At 42.9% G+C, this 19,598-nt stretch overlaps 1 protein-coding gene across 1 annotated transcript; it reads left to right on the top strand.

Annotated features, from left to right (window-relative positions):
* The first annotated feature begins 13,644 nt into the window (after positions 1–13,644).
* LOC144098699 (uncharacterized) lies at positions 13,645–14,346 on the top strand. Its single transcript, XM_077631519.1, has one exon. It carries the CDS (start codon positions 13,645–13,647, stop codon positions 14,344–14,346), a length of 702 nt encoding a protein of 233 aa, XP_077487645.1.
* Positions 14,347–19,598: the final 5,252 nt, after the last annotated feature.

Genomic DNA, 19,598 nt, shown 5'->3' with positions numbered 1-19,598 from the left:
AAATGCTGTAATATTTGTAGGCTGTTAGGTCCACACCATTTTTATCTATTCTGGTTGTCAAAATATCAGCTGTTTGTGATCATTTCACTTTGATTCAGCGATATTTGTGTTGGTGATCCTTGAAAAAGGCTTCTCTATTCTTGTAAGGCGTCCATGATAATAAGCTGCTATGGTCTATGGTTATTGAAATAAATAATACTGTATGTACTGCAGACGAAAAACGTAATCTTGTAGTGTATTGTAACGCTCCTAATTTAGATCAGTTGTGTGAAATTGCCTAGTACACATGAGCATTTATTGCATTTGCCAGTACAAAATGTTGAATGTGTCCTGGCTCTTTGTAAAACTCGCTTACTTGGCATATATTCGATTAAAATTCAAAAGCAGTGCAGTTCTTTGGTTAGCCTGCTTCTTCAAAAGGGTGCTGTTTTTTTTTTACTGTCATACTTCAAACATCCTTAGACATCATTGCGCCTTGGATCTAGGACAAAATTCCTATTGCTGTCTTGAGCTCTGAGTGCTGTTCCTCACAGCAAAGCCATTCTATCTGATGGCATTGCTTTAACAGTGGCACACCAACTTGTAATAAAGGAGTAATTACTCCTTGGCATCCACCTGAGCAGAGCCTTTAGCTAGAAAGAAAAGCTATACAGCCTGCACAGAAATCTTGCAGTTAAAGAAATATTCGTCTTTGTCCAGGGTTTGAACCTGGGACTGCCGCTTCTCTCCGACAGTCGCTCTACCAACAAATTTTTCCTTAACTACGAGGCATCTGTAGAAGCTGTACAGCTTTCCTTTCTAGCCGTAAGGCTGCGCTTGTGTCGATGCCATTGAGTAATAACTTCCTTATTACAATCTGGTCTACCTTGGGGGATTCCCCTCAATCATTTGACCGTGTCAGATTTGTTGGTTGGTTTGGAGAAAATTTATGAATTTTTTGTTCTCCCAAAAACCGCCCTTTTACATACACATGCCCTTGCATGCATCCATTCTATTAATGAACTATCATAACCTTCTCTGTAAATTAAGAAAAGATAACAGTTTTTGTATTTGTTGCACATTGTGCAGTCCTGTTAATGTTTTACACTGGTATTCTTTGAAGCTCGCACACAGCTGCACTGCATGTGCTGCCTGTACCTTTGCGGCTAATTCTTTCTGAGTAGCATTGTGGAGCGTACACACAGCTTTTGATCTCATCGATTTCATTCAGACACTATAAAACGCATACTCATGCGGAATGATTTGTAGATTGCGACAGGTGATTCCACCGAAACTCAAGCTTCTTGTATATAATGCCTTATTTCTCCCGCATATAAACTACTGTAACCTTGTTTGGGGGACAATATCTGCTACACACATCCACAAATTACTTTTAATACAGAAAAAAGCTATCCGCCATATTGCAAATGCCCCATACGATTCCCATACGCGGGATTTATTTCAATCATTTAATGTCTTGACTGTCACGCATGCATACATATTTAACCTGTTCTTAAAATACAAGAGCAGCTTAAAACACACAAATGAGCATTTTCTTCGAATGAGCCGCCTTAAAAAATCCTTGCAGCTGCCATACAGTGTAAGGCAAAGAGATACATGGGATTTGCCATTTTCCCGAACCAATAACGGTTTTAACAGGTTGCAATATCGTGTACCATTCCTGCTAAATAGCCTTGAAAAGTTACATATAGACCCGAACACCATGACTAGAAAACAATGGAAAAAATTTTTAATGACGAACGACGGTATCCAAATTTAAGAAAAAAGTACAGAAGAAAAATGTTGTAATGTAAACGTTTTCTCTTATTTTGGAGCATGCTTGTTTTTGTATTAGGTTCGTACGATTCTTTTATTTGTCTGTACGTCCTGAGTGTAAATGGTCTAACTTAGACCACAAACTCGTTTTTTTTTCTTTTACTTTCCCTTTTGCTGCATATGTATCCAAATATGTTGGCCTGCACGTGGGATGCTGTTGTACGCGAATACATTTGTATTGCTTTTATCTGTGAGATGCAACATATATATATATATATATATATATATATATATATATATATATATATATATATATATATATATATATATATATATATATATGTATAAACTTGCATTTAACATGACTGAAAAACCTTCACGCTGCCAATCAAACAGGGGCAAGGGCCTTGTCAAGCTGCTTGTAGCAGCTTTTTTGCTCTTGTCCCAGCATTCCTTTGTTACACGCGGAAGAATGCTGAATAGAGATTTGATTTGATTTGATTTGATCTTTTCCGTCGCGCCGAGGTGGACTGCCTGACTGGGATGTCTACGGCTGTTCATTCAGGTCCAAGTAAATGACGTATATATTTACCCATAACTGTAGTCAGGTTTGAGTAAGCGAATTTGGTGTCCTACAATATAGACCGCCTTACACAATGTGTACTCAAAGAACGATTCTAAGGCACATCGCAGTTACAAAACCAACTCTGTACACACGATGCCCTATCTGTGACTGCATGAAGGGCAGTTTACTCATTTTTCAGTTCTGCTGACACATGATTTCATAAAAGGGGCTGGTAAGCAGTGGCGTGAAGGTCGTAGTTCTTGCTCGCATTTCAAAATTGAATAGAGAAAAGAAAAATCACTTCTGACTCTGTGCAATGCAACTTCGGATTTCCAGCATACACCCCACAGCCTTGAAATGCTTCATCATCACAGGTGATGTTAATTGAGTGCTTACACACTTACCACATGCATACTAGTTCACACACTTGCCATAACATAAAAGTGTGATCCACTTGCATCACAGTGACTGGATCCCTCCCCAACCTTGAACCACCACTGTAGTTGCTTGCTGAAATACATTGCAATGTTACAGTACACAATGCTTGCAGGTTAATGTCATTAGCATTTTGTGACGACTTTCTGAGACATTATGGACCTTTGGTGCTAAGTCGGCAGCCAGAGGACACATGAGTACGGGCAGAGTTTTGGCGTGGGTGTGCATTCTTGTATGTTGAAGGCACGTGCATCACTGTTTGCTGTTTACCTGCATTTGAGTGAGCTGGCATTGCTCTGTGAAGTGCACTACTCTGCAGTTCAGAGTTTTATTGTTTCCATGAGATGCAACTGCTGACAGGGACTGGAAGGCTTTTTCTTGGTCGATCCTGGCAATGCTGACAGAGAAAGAATGGGTTGTCGTTTAGCACATGTGGAAAAACCACAATATCTGAACTAGTATAATCATTCAATGAATCAATTTAAAACTAAGTAGTAGTAATTAACAGTAATGACATTCTTGCAGATATTGTTCAGCAGGAGGTCCCAAAGCAAGGCAAGTCAAGGGGCCTCTGAAAATTGACCAAAGTGTCATGGAAAGAGCAAAAAGGCATCCTCTGCATCAATTATAGTGTGGGCTGGTCACTTTTGGACTCTGTGAGGCATTGACTTGCTCTGGAATTCTCTTTGTGGACTTTCCTGCATATCACATGTGATGAAAGCTGGATGGCCAACCATCCCTTTTTAACAGTAAATACGTGAAAGCCTGCGTTCTCTTTTTTTAATCTCTAATGTGACACATGCTTAACACCCATGCCCATGGCGCTTGTTCATCACATCTCTTGTAGCATGAGCTGTGCTATCTCTGGAGATCCTGAGAAAAACCCACTTGTAGACTTGCATCAGGTTTCTGAAGACAGAAGAGGGCGGTCATGTCATTGGCAGTGCAAGCAATAGTGTTAAAATCCGTCCTATTGCATGTTGCATTGTAGTCCGTGTAGATCTGACATGTCCATAGGAGAAGGCGTCTCTTCCGACATTACTTTTAGATGCCAACTGACCTGCCACGGGTTATATCCTTTTGTTTTCATAAGTGGTCTCACCGTTTCAATACCAACGTTCGTTCCCTTTGTTTACGTCCGCATTGTCCTTCCAGCAGGCCGAAACTGTGTGCTGTTTAGGCAATGCAGCCTCCTCATAAGCTATCACCGCATTTTCTTTTTTTTTTCGAAGGGGTTGGGGGGGGGGGCAGCCAGCGACACTTACCACTTATGCACCGCAGCATGTAAACCCATAGCGGAGGGTTCCGGAATAATTTTGATCACCTGGGTGATCTTAATGTGCAGTGACAGTGCACAGCACACGGGAGCCTTTTGTGCTTCGCCTCAATCGAAAAGCCACCGCTGCAGCGGTTGGGTTCGAACCTGGGGACTTTGGCTCAGTTGCCCAGCACACTAACCACTTAGCCACGGCAGCTGGTAAGCCCATAATGGAGTACTCGGGAATAATTTTGACCACCTGGCTGATCTTTAACGTGCCGTGACAATGCACAGCACACGGGCACCTACTGCGCTTCTTATTATCGAACTTTGGGCAGTTCAGGCATTTTTTCTGGTCTCTTGAAATCTAAATTATGAAAGTTTTCCTGCCTTTCATGGTATTAATGGCCCAATAAGTGTCAGTTCATGAATATCAAATTGTCACACATTTCATGCTCATGTTGCAGGGTCACAACTGATAGGCAGCTTGCAATCAACAGTGCCTTATGCACAGATGAAAATTTGCTGCTTCATAAGATATAGTTAATTTAGGTTCTCCATGTGATGTTCATAGTGTCTAGTTGTATTTAAACATGCCCATGGCAACCATGCTCATAAACTGTATGATGACACAAGCTGCATCAACATTAGCACAAAATTCGTATATCACTGGTTCCAGTTCTGCTGTGTCGTGCTTTACATATTCATTTCTGTATGTTAGTCTGTGAGAAGAAGGTAAAGCTTCGGGGGAAGAAATCCATATGCCCATAGAGAATGGGGAATTGCGAGTGACTTGGGGAGTGTCACTTTTGCATGGTGTGTGCCAGTAAAAATGTGGTTCGTCTTTGTGCACCACCGCACAGTCAGGACAGATTCGGCCTTGTTCACTCCTTTACCTCTAAAGCTGCAGAAATGTACAGCCGCAATTGGAGACCAATTTGCTTCGGTGAAACCTGCCGGAGTTATTTTTTAAGCCGGCTATTCAATGCGTGCATCTGCAAAACAAGTGGACGCAATACAGGCTGGAATGGTGGAAATGACAACCTATCTAATTTCATTGTGTGTGTGTGTGTCTTCAGCTGTGACCATATCACTAACTTGGTCTCCACTGAGCTTTCCACGCTTTGTCTGGTAGCATGCTTTACCAAAAGACAGCAGGCTCGTGGAGATCACACCATTCGCAGTTCTTGGATGTACGCATTCTTCTGTGTCCATAATCACATAGCAAATTCAACAGTTAGTTGCTCGCCACCCACCCACTGGGTTGTGGAGAACCTGCCCAGTTTGTGTGTGTGCGCATACATGCACGCACACATGCATAGCAACCTGCCGAGAGTGACAGGTTCGCAAGAGGTGGGAGAAGAGACCAGAGCATCCCAAATCGCACTGATGGCAGCGCCTGCCATAGCAGGGCAGTAACACCTTGCTTAACAGCTCTGCCACTGCACCAGGAGTAGTACGGGGACTTCTAGGGATCTATGTACGTAAAGTTGAGAATGACGAATTTTTCATATCTGGACGTTAACCTGTTATAACTATCTGAATAGCTACATCCCATCAACAGCCGAAAAGTGAAAAAGTGGTAGAGCACTTCAATCGCATTTAGCCTTACTACGCTGAGTGTAAACTAGAGAAGGACCAATTCAACATATATGCTTATTAACTTAGTAACCCTCTTGCGTCCTACCCTTAAGGCGGGGATAAAGTGCCCGTTCCAGTTTTTTTTCCAGTAGCAATACAGTGAAAGTTTTCTTCCAGCTTGTAGGCTTAGTCATGCAAGCACTTCTGTACATAACATGTGTAGGTAACAGCACTTTGCTACTGGGGTTCGAGCTGCATATCATGTTATGACTGCATATTATCGACTGTCCTTCCGAATTTCTTTCCTTGATGTGGTGGATCTAAGTTTTACCTTACCCAGGTGTCTGCGTCTAAAATCACATCTATGTTCCCTAGATGCATCACACCACGGGTCTTGTATGTATGAGAGTTGTCTCTCTGCTGACGTGGGTTTATCGCAAGATTAAATGTATTCTTGGGTTTTGATGGGTGCTGCTGAAACTCTAAGGAGCTATGGTGCCTATTGATCACGCTAAACAATCTCTGGCTTACCCATTCACAAGTGTCTGCTGTTTAAACCCTGCTTTGTGTAACTGTCACTTTTCCTTGTGCACATTCTGCTTTTCTGTGTGTTATCTTGCAGGCAAATCAAACAATAGTCGGAGATGGTCTGCTAGATAGATGAACAACCTGCATGGACAACTGCTGCCAAACTATGCATATAATATTCTTAGGCTTACATCCTTTCCAACTGTACTATGTCTAATGCTCTGAATTTCTGTTGACTCTGCTAAGTTAGGCACATCAGAATCCTTCTGGGCAATTTGTGACAAGAAAACGAGAGGTCTAGATTTGGCAGAGCCTATATACTGCTGCAGACCATTTCAGAGTTTACAGTTACTGTTTTGTCTTTGGTTGGATTTGAGTTTTGTTCATCTTTTACTTTTGATTGTGCTAAGCTGTGTTGACTTTTTTTTTCAGCCGAGATAATCTGCTCATCCTGCAAGAAACGGGTTTAAAAAATACAAGGCTAAGAAAAGCAAATTGTTCCCATATTCCCCTAAGTACTTAATTAGTTAGGTGTCCTGGGAGAATTTCGGCGGAATGATCTTCTTGAGTGCTGCCAAAACAGATTCTACGTTCATTTATTCTCACATGTATGCATTTTCTTGGGATCTTAATCACACACCCAATAATGGGTGAGTTTTCTGCAGTGCTCAATACAATCGGGCAGCTTTACTATGACAGTCATGAAAAGGCAATGCTGTGTTATGTGCCGTGCAATTCCATATCTACTCTGGCGGATTATGGAGCCTGGTAGCGGCATTTTAACAGGCTGTCAAGTGTAGTCCTCCCTGTCACCTGCGACCCTTTTCAGACTATGATAAAATGTGCCCCTTTTCCAGTAAGAAAATCCTTCCATTGTACCCAATGCATATCTCTCTTATAAGCACTGCTGCTCCACAGATAACTGTTATTACCCACCGTTTGAAGTTAACTATTCTTCTCTTGAAATCGACACTGTGATGCCAATTTATGATTGTTGAATCCATAAAACAGGCACTTCCGCTAATGGCAGTTGGGTTGTTTCCTTAATTTTTCTGTCTTTGCTCTACTTGACTTTTCAGAGCAATGTCTGCCTGGGAATAGAATCTGCCAAGAATGAACCTTTCAAGCTGGTTCCAGCCCTTACTTTCTATGTGTCTTGCTGTTGAAAGGCTGTAAATTCACACACCCATTAGTAGTATTTGGTACTGCTTACGCATTAATCCATAAACCTGTGATGCCTTTCAAGCATGCAGGTGCCTGCTGCATTGTACATGCTCCACACACAAAGCATATAAACAATGTTGTTTTTCGGAGTCTCCTGCTTAGTCTGTTCTGCTTTGTTTAAATTTGCAGGCCTGAGGACCAGTATTAGAAAGACAGAGTGCATGCCTGAGGGAGAACCTTTAAAAGCAACCGGGCACTGTGAACTTGTGCAAAAACTTACCTTCATTTATTTGTACATGTGAATTTAGGTGCATCAGAATCCATCTGGCTGTGCCAAGAGAACTATCCCCACCAGCTGTGCTAAAAATATCACAGTTGACATTGCATTTTAGCATGTTAGAAAACATCTGTTTCAAAGTTTTGTTCTCATATTTTACTGCACAATGCCATGTGCACTTCTTTTTTCTTGTTCAGATCCTTTCATATTTGGTGCCTGCAGAAGTAACCAAATGCCAATGTGCAGTCAGGTGTGGTTTTTGTGAATTCTCACTGCTGATTTGTGCATTGTCATTTATATGAAAGCAGACAGGCACCTCTGCTTGTGGGATTTTTTTTCCTTGTAGTGACTCCTTTGTTCTTCATTATTTTGCAGGCCATTATTAAAATGCCAATGCATACAAGGTTCCAGAGGAAGAAACCTTCAATACGACGCCTGCCAAGCTTCTATGACTCCATTTCTTCATGCTCATCGCCTAGAAGATTGCATGTGCAGTAATTTCAGTGCATTGTGTCTATGGTCAAAGTGGAATCGAAATGGTTTTTATGTGTCTGAATCACAGGTATCTAAATAAGGGAAATGGGCATCATCCTGAAAGCAGAAATCTTGTTTATTGAACTTGTTTTGTAAACAATATATTTAGTTCTTTCCACAGGAATGACAACGGGTTTTGGAAAAGAGAGGGAATAATAGATGGCTGCACAGGGGTCTCTTCAGGGTTTGTGGTGCTGGGGGGGGGGGGGTTACCAGGTTCTTTTTTCTTCTTGGCTCGAGTGTCGTGCAGCATAAACCATTGGTGCACAGTGGTTGAACAGTTTTCATTGAGCTCTAGGTGAGGTTCCCATGTGTCGTGGCACATACAGAGCATCTGACGCGCACAGCAATAAAGCAGACCCTCTGACCTGTGTACTCTTCATGAAGTGCACTTAGTAGTAGCAATAGTATTAGAATCACATTATTTGGTCACTCAGTATCAAGTGCGAAGAAAGGAGTAGGCCTGGTGCACAAGTACCAGTTGGTCTTGCAGTGATCCAAGGCAAGCCAAGCACTCCACGAGAATAAGGGGAAGGAAAGGCGAGTGTTCTGAATGGCCGGGGAGGGCATTCCAGGGGACAGTGGGTCAATTTGGCATGTTTTTCAGGGCAGTCATAACTTTCGGGAAATGTTGCACATTGGGTGTTTCAAAGCAAGATCACTTGATCGCCATTGTGAAACGTGTCACATTATATATCTGAGTTGAAAATGCAGTTATGATGGATAATGTTTAGTCGCTCTCTTAAGCCTGCTATTTGATTCATTTATGCCATATGTGTGTGCCATATTATGTTTCCTTTTGTCTTTTTCACTCAAAGCAGAAATATCAAAGGTGAATATCGTATGAGTTGAAATTCAATTACCCTTTTGGTACATCTGTGTTTTACATAACATCAATTATTGTCTTGATTATTGTGCTGTACAGCCATGAATCTGCAAATTCTTGTTTATGTCATTCTACGTGACGGCACCACTTTTGTCTCCTTTGTCTGCTGGCTGGGGCTATGTAAAGACTGTAGCTATGCAAAGCCTGTTCTGTCAGTATCGTGTGGTGAATTCTACATGTTATTTTGTTTGTAACTGTTCGCTGGTTTAAAAGAATTTTTTGGCATTGCTGACGAGAACAGTGAGATTGCTTGTGGTTGATCACAGATGACTGACCTTCTTTCCTCATGCACATAGCATTACTGCACTGTCAAGACTATTTGTTCTGTGTGCATTTATCCTTGCTCTGACATCTTCCATGCTGTTTTGCGGTGTTTTTAATAACAGGCGATACTTGGCTGCATGAGGCGTACTGTGATGTAGAAACTCCTTAGTTTTCTGGATATACTGATTGCTGTTCTGAACATCTATAATTCATTATGTATGGATTTCAAGTCATGATGGTGCTGTGCCAGTGTGTTGTGTCGTTAATTGCATAACACACTCATGAGTTCATAGCCCGATAAGGCAGACTTTTACTGTCCTCATGAATCCAGTAATTGTGCAAGCTAACAGGTCAGTAAAGTGTCTGTTGACTTGAATCCAATATGCCTGAATATTAAGCAATCATCAGTTTTTATGAGCATAAGTATACTTCTCTTCTGCTCATAGAACTAGAAGTCAGGAATATTTGCTTTGGGACTCCCTTTTTTATAAGCTCACCCTACTTAATTTGCACAGCTATTGTAAGAGATTGCATTTTGTATTTGCTGTCTGATGTATGTAACGCAAAATGAGCTGTGGCGTGTGTAGACTTGTCTCAGTGGATATAATCTTTCACATGCAGGCTTTCATCAGGGACAGCACACATAATGTACCGTATGTTCAAAAACTTGCCAGATTAAATCCTGCAGTTTTTCTCCTTAAGTTCTTGAAGGTTGACTTTCAAAGATCACTATGAAGGATATGGAATATTTATTTCCCTGAACTGTGGTGAATGACGGCGATATTTGCCTTCGATATTCTGGAACGTATTTTGTGTGATATGTGAACTACTGACTGAACTGTCACCCTTGTGAATTCTGTTTCCTGATGCGAAGACCTGTGCAGGGGCCATGGTCTCGTCAAAATTCTAGCCTTTAGCCTTGGCCTCCTCATAGACAGCCTAAATGTTCTCCAACCGCATGCAGAATTCACTGTAGGGATGTCTTGCTACTGGCCTGAATTATTAAGGCTAATCTACTGAATAAAACTTTGTAAACATCCATAGCTGTTGATGAGAGAGTCCTCCGCATTCATCTCATATCCTTAGCTCCAAGTGAACTGTGGACTCATGGTTCTTGTCTTTTACTGAAAGTATTCTACCTTTAAAATGCAGGTTCTATGGTCATCCAGACCGGACACGGTGCATCTCCTGGCCTGGATTTTTCCCATCTCAGCCATTGCATGGAATCTACTGCTGGCATTGGCAACCGCCAGAGTAAACCCACAGGAAAGCACCGCTACGAATGCACCCACTGCGACATGGAATTCAAAAAAAACTCCAACTTAATGACTCATCTCAGAGTCCACACCGGTGAACGCCCATACCGCTGTGAGCACTGCGGAAAGAACTTTTCTGTCAAATTCGCCCTGCAACGCCACTTACGCACTCACACTGATGAACGTCCTTTTCGTTGTGACCACTGTGGTATCAGCTTTTCAGAAAACCGTGACCTAGTGGCACACCTGCACACTCACACTGGTCAACATCCGTATCGTTGTGACAAATGTGGTAGGTGCTTTTCAATGAAGAGCACCCTGGCGATGCACATTCGTACCCATACAGGTGAAAAGCCATATCATTGCCATCTGTGCCCCATGGTCTTTGCAGACCACTCAAACTTGCGGAGGCATGTGAAATCCCATAGGGGTGAAAAACCCTTCCATTGCGACTTGTGCCAAAAAATATTCTCTAGGAGGGAAGGTTTGAAACACCACAAGGATGTAATGCACAAATAGGAGTGGTCCATGATGCCTCTTACCAATATGTTTGCTAGCTACTGTTCTGTGTTGAAGCTAACGAGATTTTAGCTAAATAACCTATGAAAGATGTTTGTGGTAGCAGCTTGCCGACTAATTGAATATGTATGTTTTAAATGTGCCTGCCGCTTCTTTTCATTGTGAAGTGGAATGCTAATTTACTAGAAAGGAAGCTTTGTTGTTTTGCACAAATGATTAAATGGTGCACTGTAGAACCAAAGGAAGGCATAATGATTCGTTAGCTGAGTTCGTCATATACTCGTTAGCCTGATTTTGTACCTGCAGTGCACTGATGTAGGTGTTTTACCTGTTGGTTTTTCCTTGTGTGCTTTTTTTCACTGATGAGCCACGTAAAAATGTGGTGCCTCCTATTTTCCAAGCTTTTAGGGAAAGCACTGGGATAGGTTTGCTGAAGGAGACTCCATAGGGTCTTCCTGTGTTCTTGCTGAAATCTAAAGGCTAGATTTCATGTTATTGTCAACTCGATTTATGCTTCACTTCAGAATATTATGAGTAGCCATTTGGCTTTCCAGTGCTGATCCTTCTGCCTGTTACGATTGTCATGTTGGTGGACTGGAACATGGAGAAATCCTGTCAGTCCATCTAATCCGCTGATAGCTGCCTGGCCGTGGAATCTATGCATGATCCTTCATGATGGGCTCTGTGATGTCGTGCATGGGTCATCTTATAGATGGCAGCTGCATCGTGTTGCTTTGATGCAGCCCAGCTTTGTGCACTTCAGTGCAATTCTCTTTCATGTTTCCCAGAAAGGGCGGTATTACTTCTGTCATCTTTTGTGGAATTCACTCATGCATTTCTGCATTGTTCAAATGATAAACGTTGAAAAACCTTAAGGGACCTTCAGCATTTACCTAGAGCATTGAACTCTTGCTGCAGCACGTGTGTGCAGTCAGTGTAAGTGCCATTGTTTTTGTGTGTACAAAATAAACTTTCTGCTTTGGCATGTTGATTTTTACTGCCCAGAACATATTAGTGTTTGGCAAAGCTGCAATTTAGCAGAGGCTTTTAACAGAATAGCTTTAAAGCTCCCGTTGTACAGAAAATCTAAACTTTAGAGTCAGCGGTGTCGGGAGTGAAAAATTCCCGCAGAAGCAAGCTAGGTGGGCCACCTTGGTCATGTGACCTTCTGGAGTCGCCACTACCTTCTCACCGGATTGAAAGCAAACTGACAGCGCAAGAAATTATCAAGGAAATCAGAGATCAAAAACTCCTTTCAGAAGAAGGATCACAGGTGTTCACGTCTTCATTTTCAAGTGATATTCAGCAGCTTCTGAACAGAGCAGGCAACAAGCAAAAGGGTGTATACACACCCGAGCTCTGTGCGTTCGCGCTGACTGCATTTTTATTCCCCGGCCGCGTATGACTACGTCGGGTCCAAATTCAATGATGCCCTTCATTCACAGCGGACACTTAGGCAATGGTATCGCTCAGTCGACGGAGCTCCTGGCTTTACAGATTAAGCATTTTGCTTCCTTCAAAAATTTACACAATCGCGGAATGAGCCATTCTACTGCGCTCTGATCGTGGACGACATGGCCATAAGAAAACATGTAGAACTTGTTGGAAACAAAATAGTCGGGTATGTGGACTTTGGAACAGGGCTAGATGATGACAGTATCCCTGAAGCGAGAAATGTGTGTGTGTACATGATTGTTGGTGTAAATGTCAGAATCAAGATGCCTGTCGCTTACTTTTTGATCGACACTCTCACTGGTGCCGAGAGGGCGGAGCTGACTAAGCAGTGCATTGACAAGCTTGAGTCAGTGCATGCTAATGTCATCTCTCTTACATTTGATGGTGCCTCCTCTAACTTCACTATGGCGAAATGTTTAGGCGCTGAGCTTCTACAGTGTTCTCACCGGTTTTCTACAAGCTTTGTCAACCCGGCTGACTGCACCAAAAACATTCAGTTTATCTTAGATGCCTGTCACATGATTAAGCTTGTGCGGAACTCATTGGCAACTCTAAGCCACCTTATTGACATGGAAAGAAATCACGTGAAGTGGGCTTATATACTGGCATTGGAGGCATTGCAACGTGGAGAAGGGTTGCGGCTTGGAAACAAGCTCACAAAGGTGCATGTCCAGTGGGAAAAGCAAAAAATGAAAGTACAATATGCAGTACAAGCGTTGAGTGCTTCAGTTGCTGACGCCTTGGACTTCTGCGAACAAGTGCTCAAGCTGCCACAGTTCAAAGGTGCCACTGCAACAGTTAAGTTCATTAGGCTTTTTGATCGCTTGTTCGACATCATGAACTCTCGAAACCCACTTGCAAGGTCCTATAAGGCACCTCTTCGCAAGCAGAATGAAGCCAACTGGAAGCTATTCTTTTCCGAGGCCCGTGCCTACATACAAGGGCTAAGAAACCCGGCAGGGCGTCCAGTAATAGAAGGGCTGAAGAAAACGGTTCGTTGGATTTTTGGTGTGCATGACCAGCATAGAAAAATTGTTCGATGAGCTTGTTCGCAAGTATCAGCTGAAATACTTGCTGACGCACAAGCTTAGCCAAGATCACGCCGAAAACTTCTTCGGGTCCATACGTGCACGAGGTGGTCATAACAACCCAACCGCTGCGCAGTTCATGGCTGCATACAAGCGTCTGTTGGTTCAGACAGAAGTGACTTCATCAAGCTCTGGAAACTGCTCCCAAGACATAGTCTCAATTCTAAATCCAACAACTACAGGAGCCTTGGTAGGTGAAAGCAGCATGCTTACTGATATGCGCAGGTCATCAATCCTGCAGGCCGACGACCACAACTATACCTATCGCATTGACTGCCCAGAAAGCCTGTCAGCTTTTGTCGGTGCTGTAGTGCCGTACATTGCAGGTTTCGTCGTTCAGAAAGTTCGTTCAACGGCAACATGTGAACTGTGCATCGCAGCCCTGCACTCGGATGAACTGGCACCTTTAATTAGGCAAAAGAGCCGAGGTGGACTAATTTCACCGTCACAAGACGTCGTTGGCCTGTGTGAAGCAGTTGAAAAAGGGCTGTGGTTGCTACAGGCAGAATATGATACTATTAAAATGGTGACTGTAAGATCAAAACACCTCATCCTTGAAGTCCTGGGCACCTGCACAGAGAAAAACTGGTTCCGGAAACTGGAGGACCACATCATTGATCTTGATCCACTTGATAACCATATTTATATTTTGTGCAAAAAAATCGCTGAAGAATATATAAAAGTGAGAATACACCACATGACGAAAGAACGAAACCGTGAACTGATCAAAAACAAAGTGAGACCACTTTTGTCGAGGGTGATTATTTTCAATCACCAGTAGGGTGTTTGTCATGGTGTTCTTGACTCTATGTGAGATTTTCTCCTTAATATCTGCTCATTTGAACTGCCTTCTGCATATCAGTTGGCTGCTGGTTGATGGTAAATAAACGACTACAACTAGAACCGCACATTTGCATTCCTTTCTAAATGGGAGCAGCTGCATCAGCAAAGCGAAAAAGCGCGAGCGCAGCTGCATTACGCTTTTCTCCTTAATATTTGTACAGTTACACTGCCTTTTACATGCCAGTTTTCTGCTAGCTGATGGAAAATAAATGTATATAACTTGAACCACTCGTTTTTGTTGCTCTCTAAATGCGAGCAACGTCATCTGCAGCGCGGAAAAGCACGAGCGCGGCAGTGCTAAGCTTTTCTGCTTAATATTTGAGCTGGAAAACTGCCTTGTACATGCCAGTTTCCCTCTGGTTGACGAAAAATAGACGTTTAATACTAGAACCGCTTGTTAGCGTTGCTTTGTAAACGCGAAAAAGCGCGGCTGCGCTATGCTTTTCTCCTTAATATTTCCGCAGTTCAATATCCTTCATCACGCCAGTTGGCTGCTATATTTGATGGGAGATAACCGTTTACAACCAGAAGCACTTGTTTTCATTGGTATCTGAATGCGAGCGCCTTCATGAGCAGCGCGAAAAAGTAGAAGCGCGGACAGGCACGGCTGCCTTTTGCCTCTGGTAAGATGGCCGCCGGCCGTTCGGCGCGGCTTCACCCTTGCCCATAGGCGCGATAGGCGGCTTCCACTCCAGCAAGTTTTATATATCCTCCTTGGGCGGACTCAAGGAGGTTATATATTAAAACTTTTTATATTAAAAGTTTTAATATAACCTCCTTGGCGGACTGTACTAGAAGCCATAGAGCTACTACTTCCAACACCTAGAAGCCGAGGGAAAGCGCCGCGATTTTCACACCTCTCCATTCTAGCCACCCTACCACTTCTTTTTCCAAAAAAGGGAGGCAATAAAAAAAAGAAAATTTTATGCTCGTAGTTTATCCCCTGTTATTTTTTAAATTAAAAGGTATAGTTTTGTTTGTACCAAAATTTTAGTGCTGGCGCTGCGTACGCGGTTTGTTTACTTTTATTGCACTGACGCAAGCCCGGCAAAGGCATAGCAAAGCTGAGGAGCGCTCAATGAAAAGTGTTGTAAACGATGTTTGGCGCGTTATTCTTCCTGATTACTGTCCGTTTCTGGCTCCGCTGCGCCTGTCGTTTGCATTTTTTTTAGTTGCTTTCGATGCTAGTCAACCATAATATGGCTGTGGGCAGACCGACATCGCTGCAGTGCCGACGAACCTTGCACGCAATGAGCATTCTTTTTGGTAAGTCCAGCAAGACGACTGGTAGTTTTGCGGAAGAAAAAGCTAGTCGGTGTTTAAAATTATTGATTTCTCGAATTTCAGCATACTTGAATGTCACGGTGGGAAGTTCGGTATCTGCCCTAGAAGGTACCGTACTGCGGCACGCTTAAACACGAACGCTCGTGCGCGTCTTCGATTGAGATTAGCACCGCTGGGTCTGAGACAATACTAGGCCGTTGGCAGGGCACGAGCTGCCTCCACCCTCCGCAAACACACCGTGCAGCATCGTCTCGAACTCGGCGCCCATCGCTCAGGGGCTGTAATAACGGAGCAGGACGTGCAATCGAGCGTTCGTGTTGAGCGTTTCATCCGCAAATCGCTTCGTGAAATAGGCGGGAACGATTTATTTCGGAAGGTTAAATTGCACGCAACTGAGCGGCCTGCATATGAGCTTGTCTGCGCAGAACTTATGCCAGAAATTCTTTTACTTGAATTTAGCATGGTCATGATGCACGAGGCTTTGCGTAACAGTTCTCGAATAATCGAAACCAACGTCGGCTTTACACTTCCAAGCGACATTGGACGCAACATTTTGAGCTCCCATTTCAAGTGCGCGTCTCGGCATCTAATTTAATGCATGATCAGCGTATGGTAGCAGCTTGCCGACTAAATGAAAATGTAGGTTTTAAATGTGCCGGCCGCTTCTTTTCATTGTGAAGTGGAATGCTAATTCACTAGAAAGGAAGCTTTGCTTAAATGGTGCACTGTAGAACGAAAGGAAGGCACAATGATTCGTTAGCTGAAGGCATCACATACTCGTTAGCCTCGTCTTTGTAACTGCTGTGTACGGATGTAGGTGTATTAGCTGTTGGTTTCTCCTTGTGTATTTGTTTTACTAATGAACTGAACAGAGCCACGTAAAAATGTGGTGCCTACTATTTTCCAAGCTTCTAGGGAAACCACTGAGATAGGCTTGCTGAAGCAGAATCCATAGGGTTTTCCTGTGTTCTTGCTGAAATCTAAAGACAGTAGATTTCATGTGATTGTCAACTCGATTTATGCCTAATTCACTTTCTTCAGAATATTGTGAGTAGCCATTTGACTTTCGAGTGCTGATCCTTGTGCCTGTTAGGATCCCCATGTTGGTGGGCTAGAGCATGGAGAAAGCCTGTTGGTCCATCTAATCTGCTGATAGCTGAACCTGCCCCAAGGAATCTATGCATGGTCCAACATGATGGGCTCTGTGATGTCGTGAATAAGTCATCTTATAGATAGCAGCTGCATCCTGTTGCTTTGATGCTGCCCAGCTTTGCGCACTTTGCTGCAATTCTCTTTAATGTTTCTCAGAAAGGGCAGTATTAATTCTGTTCTGACATCTTTTGTGGAGTTCACTCATGCATTTTTGCATTGTTCAAATGCTAAACGTCGAAAAATCTGAAGGGACCTTCAGCATTTAACCAGAGCATTCAACCCTTGCTGCAGCAGGTAAGTACCTGCAATCAGTATAAGGAATATTTTTTTTTTGGGGGGGGGGGAACTGCAGCAGTGTCCTAGTCGTTTAAGCATCCGCCTCGCATGCGGGAGGCGCGGGGTTCCATCCCCAGTGCCGCTGGGTACCCACCGGTGATACGATGGGTGCAAGCTTTCCCCTGCCTGGTGCTCAGCTCCTTTAGTGTGAAATGCTTGGAAAATGGGTCTTTGACCCCACCGTGAGAAAAAGAAAAAGCCTTGTGCCCTGGCGCTCTTTGGCCACAGATGACCTTGTGCCATAAAAATTCAACATCAATTTTTTTTGGCGTGTACAAAATAGTTTTCCCTCCTGCATGTTGATTTTTACTGTTCAGAACAAATTAGTTGCTGTTAGGCAAAGCTGCAATTTAGCAGAGGGTTTCAGCGGAATAGCGTTCAAGCTCCCGTTCTGCAGAAAATCCTTCAGAGTCAGTGATGTCAGGAGTGAAAAATTTCCGCAAAAGCAAGCTAGGTGGGCCACCTAGGTCACTTGACCTTCTGGCGTTTCTGGCGTCATCACCACCTTCTCACCAGATTAAGAGCAAACTGACCACCATGGCAGGTGGCAATTGAATGAATGATCGGGAAGAACAGCCTGGGTCGCACAAGCCCCACCAGAGGCAGCACCTGCCATCGTAGGGCAGTGGCGCATCGCTTAACCGGTACACTGCTTTTCCAGGAGTGATGTGAGAGTCCCGTGGATCTATAAATGTAAAGTCAGGAATAGCCACTTCCACATATATGGCGATTTGCCCATTAACCCTATTGCGTAATACCCTTAAATGCCCTTACCCTTAATGTCATACCCTTATCGCTAAAAAAGCTGTCTAACCACAAAAAATGCCTGCTTCATTCTGCCAAAATGTAATTCTGTACATTGGTGTGATATATATAATTTTTGTGCTTCTCAATTTAAAACCGCTCTAAAACAAGCTAAGGAATCATTTTGAATTTACACTCTTCTATTGTTGTGACTTAATAATGCTAAACAATTTTAAAATGTTGGTAACAAAAAATTATAACTTTACAATTACCCTAAAAAATTCAGGTGGCCAGGTAATATCAATAAAATAGGCCTGGATGTTCTTAACGTTCAAGGGTGCGTTTAAAAACAATTTAGATATCGCATATCCTCAATATCCATCCTGTAATTTTTCTAATGAACCCTATTATTGTAGATCCTACCGCATTTGAAGAAATAATTGAACATCTCAAGATGTTATCTTAATGTGATTAGGTCAACACCAAGTCTAAACATCTAAAAAATGTGAGTTTATAGTGCTAATATTCTTTGTAAGCTATTTGAGCAATCTCTTGAGTTTGGTTTTGTCCCCACTGATTGGAAGGTGGGCAAAGTAGTTCTATTAAACAAGTATGGAGACAAACATTCTTCTACTACCTACCAAACCATTTAATTTGTTAGCATCCCCTGTAAGATCATGGAACATGAAATCTGCTCTCATCATCCAAGTTCTTTAGTGTCAAATTTCTTTTCCAGTCATTTGCAGTGAATGTTTCATACAACATTTTCATGAAAGGCACAGCTTCTTTGTATTGCACACGATCTGCATTTCATTCTTGACCAGGGTACTTGGCAGACTGCACACTCTTCAACTTATCAAAAGTCTTTGGCAGAGTTTCGCAACAATTACTGGTTTTCAAATTCAGTGACTTCAATCTCGACTGTAATGTTGTTTTGTGGCTATAGTCTTTCCTCACTGGTCGTTCTCAATTTGTGACTGCAAATCACACTACCTCCCGTCCCTCGCCAGTGGGCTCAGGCATTTCCCAGGTTTCTCTTCTAGGGCCCCTACTTTTTCTTGGTTATGTATATGATTTGCCTACTAACGTTGCTTTTTCTGTGTCTTGCTGTTGACTGTGTTATCTACCATGAAATTAAGTGACACTCGCGCTTCTCTTCTTCAGTTTGATATTAACCATGCTTTGGAATGGTGTAACACATGCCGCCTGGAATTTAATATTACAATACTAACCAGAGTTTAACTCCGCTTAAAGCGATGTGGGACATGTGAAAGCATGGTGACATAATTTGTGACGCTGTAATCAATACCATAACAACGAGATACCTTAAATCTCGAAGCTATGAACAGCTTTTCCAGGGGTGGCCTGCACCAAATTTTTGATAAAGACCCAGGTCAAATTTGGAGGTTGCCGTTGTGTCAGGCATGCTGAATTATAGTTGGACATCGCTTTTGGTCCAAATCGGCCGAGGTCAAATTTCGGGGTTGCATCTTTTGTTATTAGTGGCTTTTTTATACATAGGAAGAAAAAATGTTGCTCTCCACGGCATCTCCCATTGAAAGCTGAAGCTCCTCAGCTGTGGCTCATTGGCAGGGCCAAATTTGGAAGTTGCCATCCTGTCAGGCACGCCCAGTTTGGTTGGTTAGATCGGCCTTGGTCTAGCTTTGAGGATGG

The sequence above is a fragment of the Amblyomma americanum genome, chromosome 1 (assembly GCF_052857255.1).
Source record: "Amblyomma americanum isolate KBUSLIRL-KWMA chromosome 1, ASM5285725v1, whole genome shotgun sequence".
Taxonomy (NCBI): domain Eukaryota; kingdom Metazoa; phylum Arthropoda; class Arachnida; order Ixodida; family Ixodidae; genus Amblyomma; species Amblyomma americanum.
The sequence above is the reverse complement of the archived record's forward strand: the minus strand, read 5'-3'. Positions and strand labels throughout refer to the sequence as shown.

What these genes read in the sequence shown, in the direction of transcription:
- LOC144098699 (XM_077631519.1), top strand. Translation starts at nt 13,645, where the DNA reads ATGGCTGCATACAAGCGTCTGTTGGTTCAGACAGAAGTGACTTCATCA.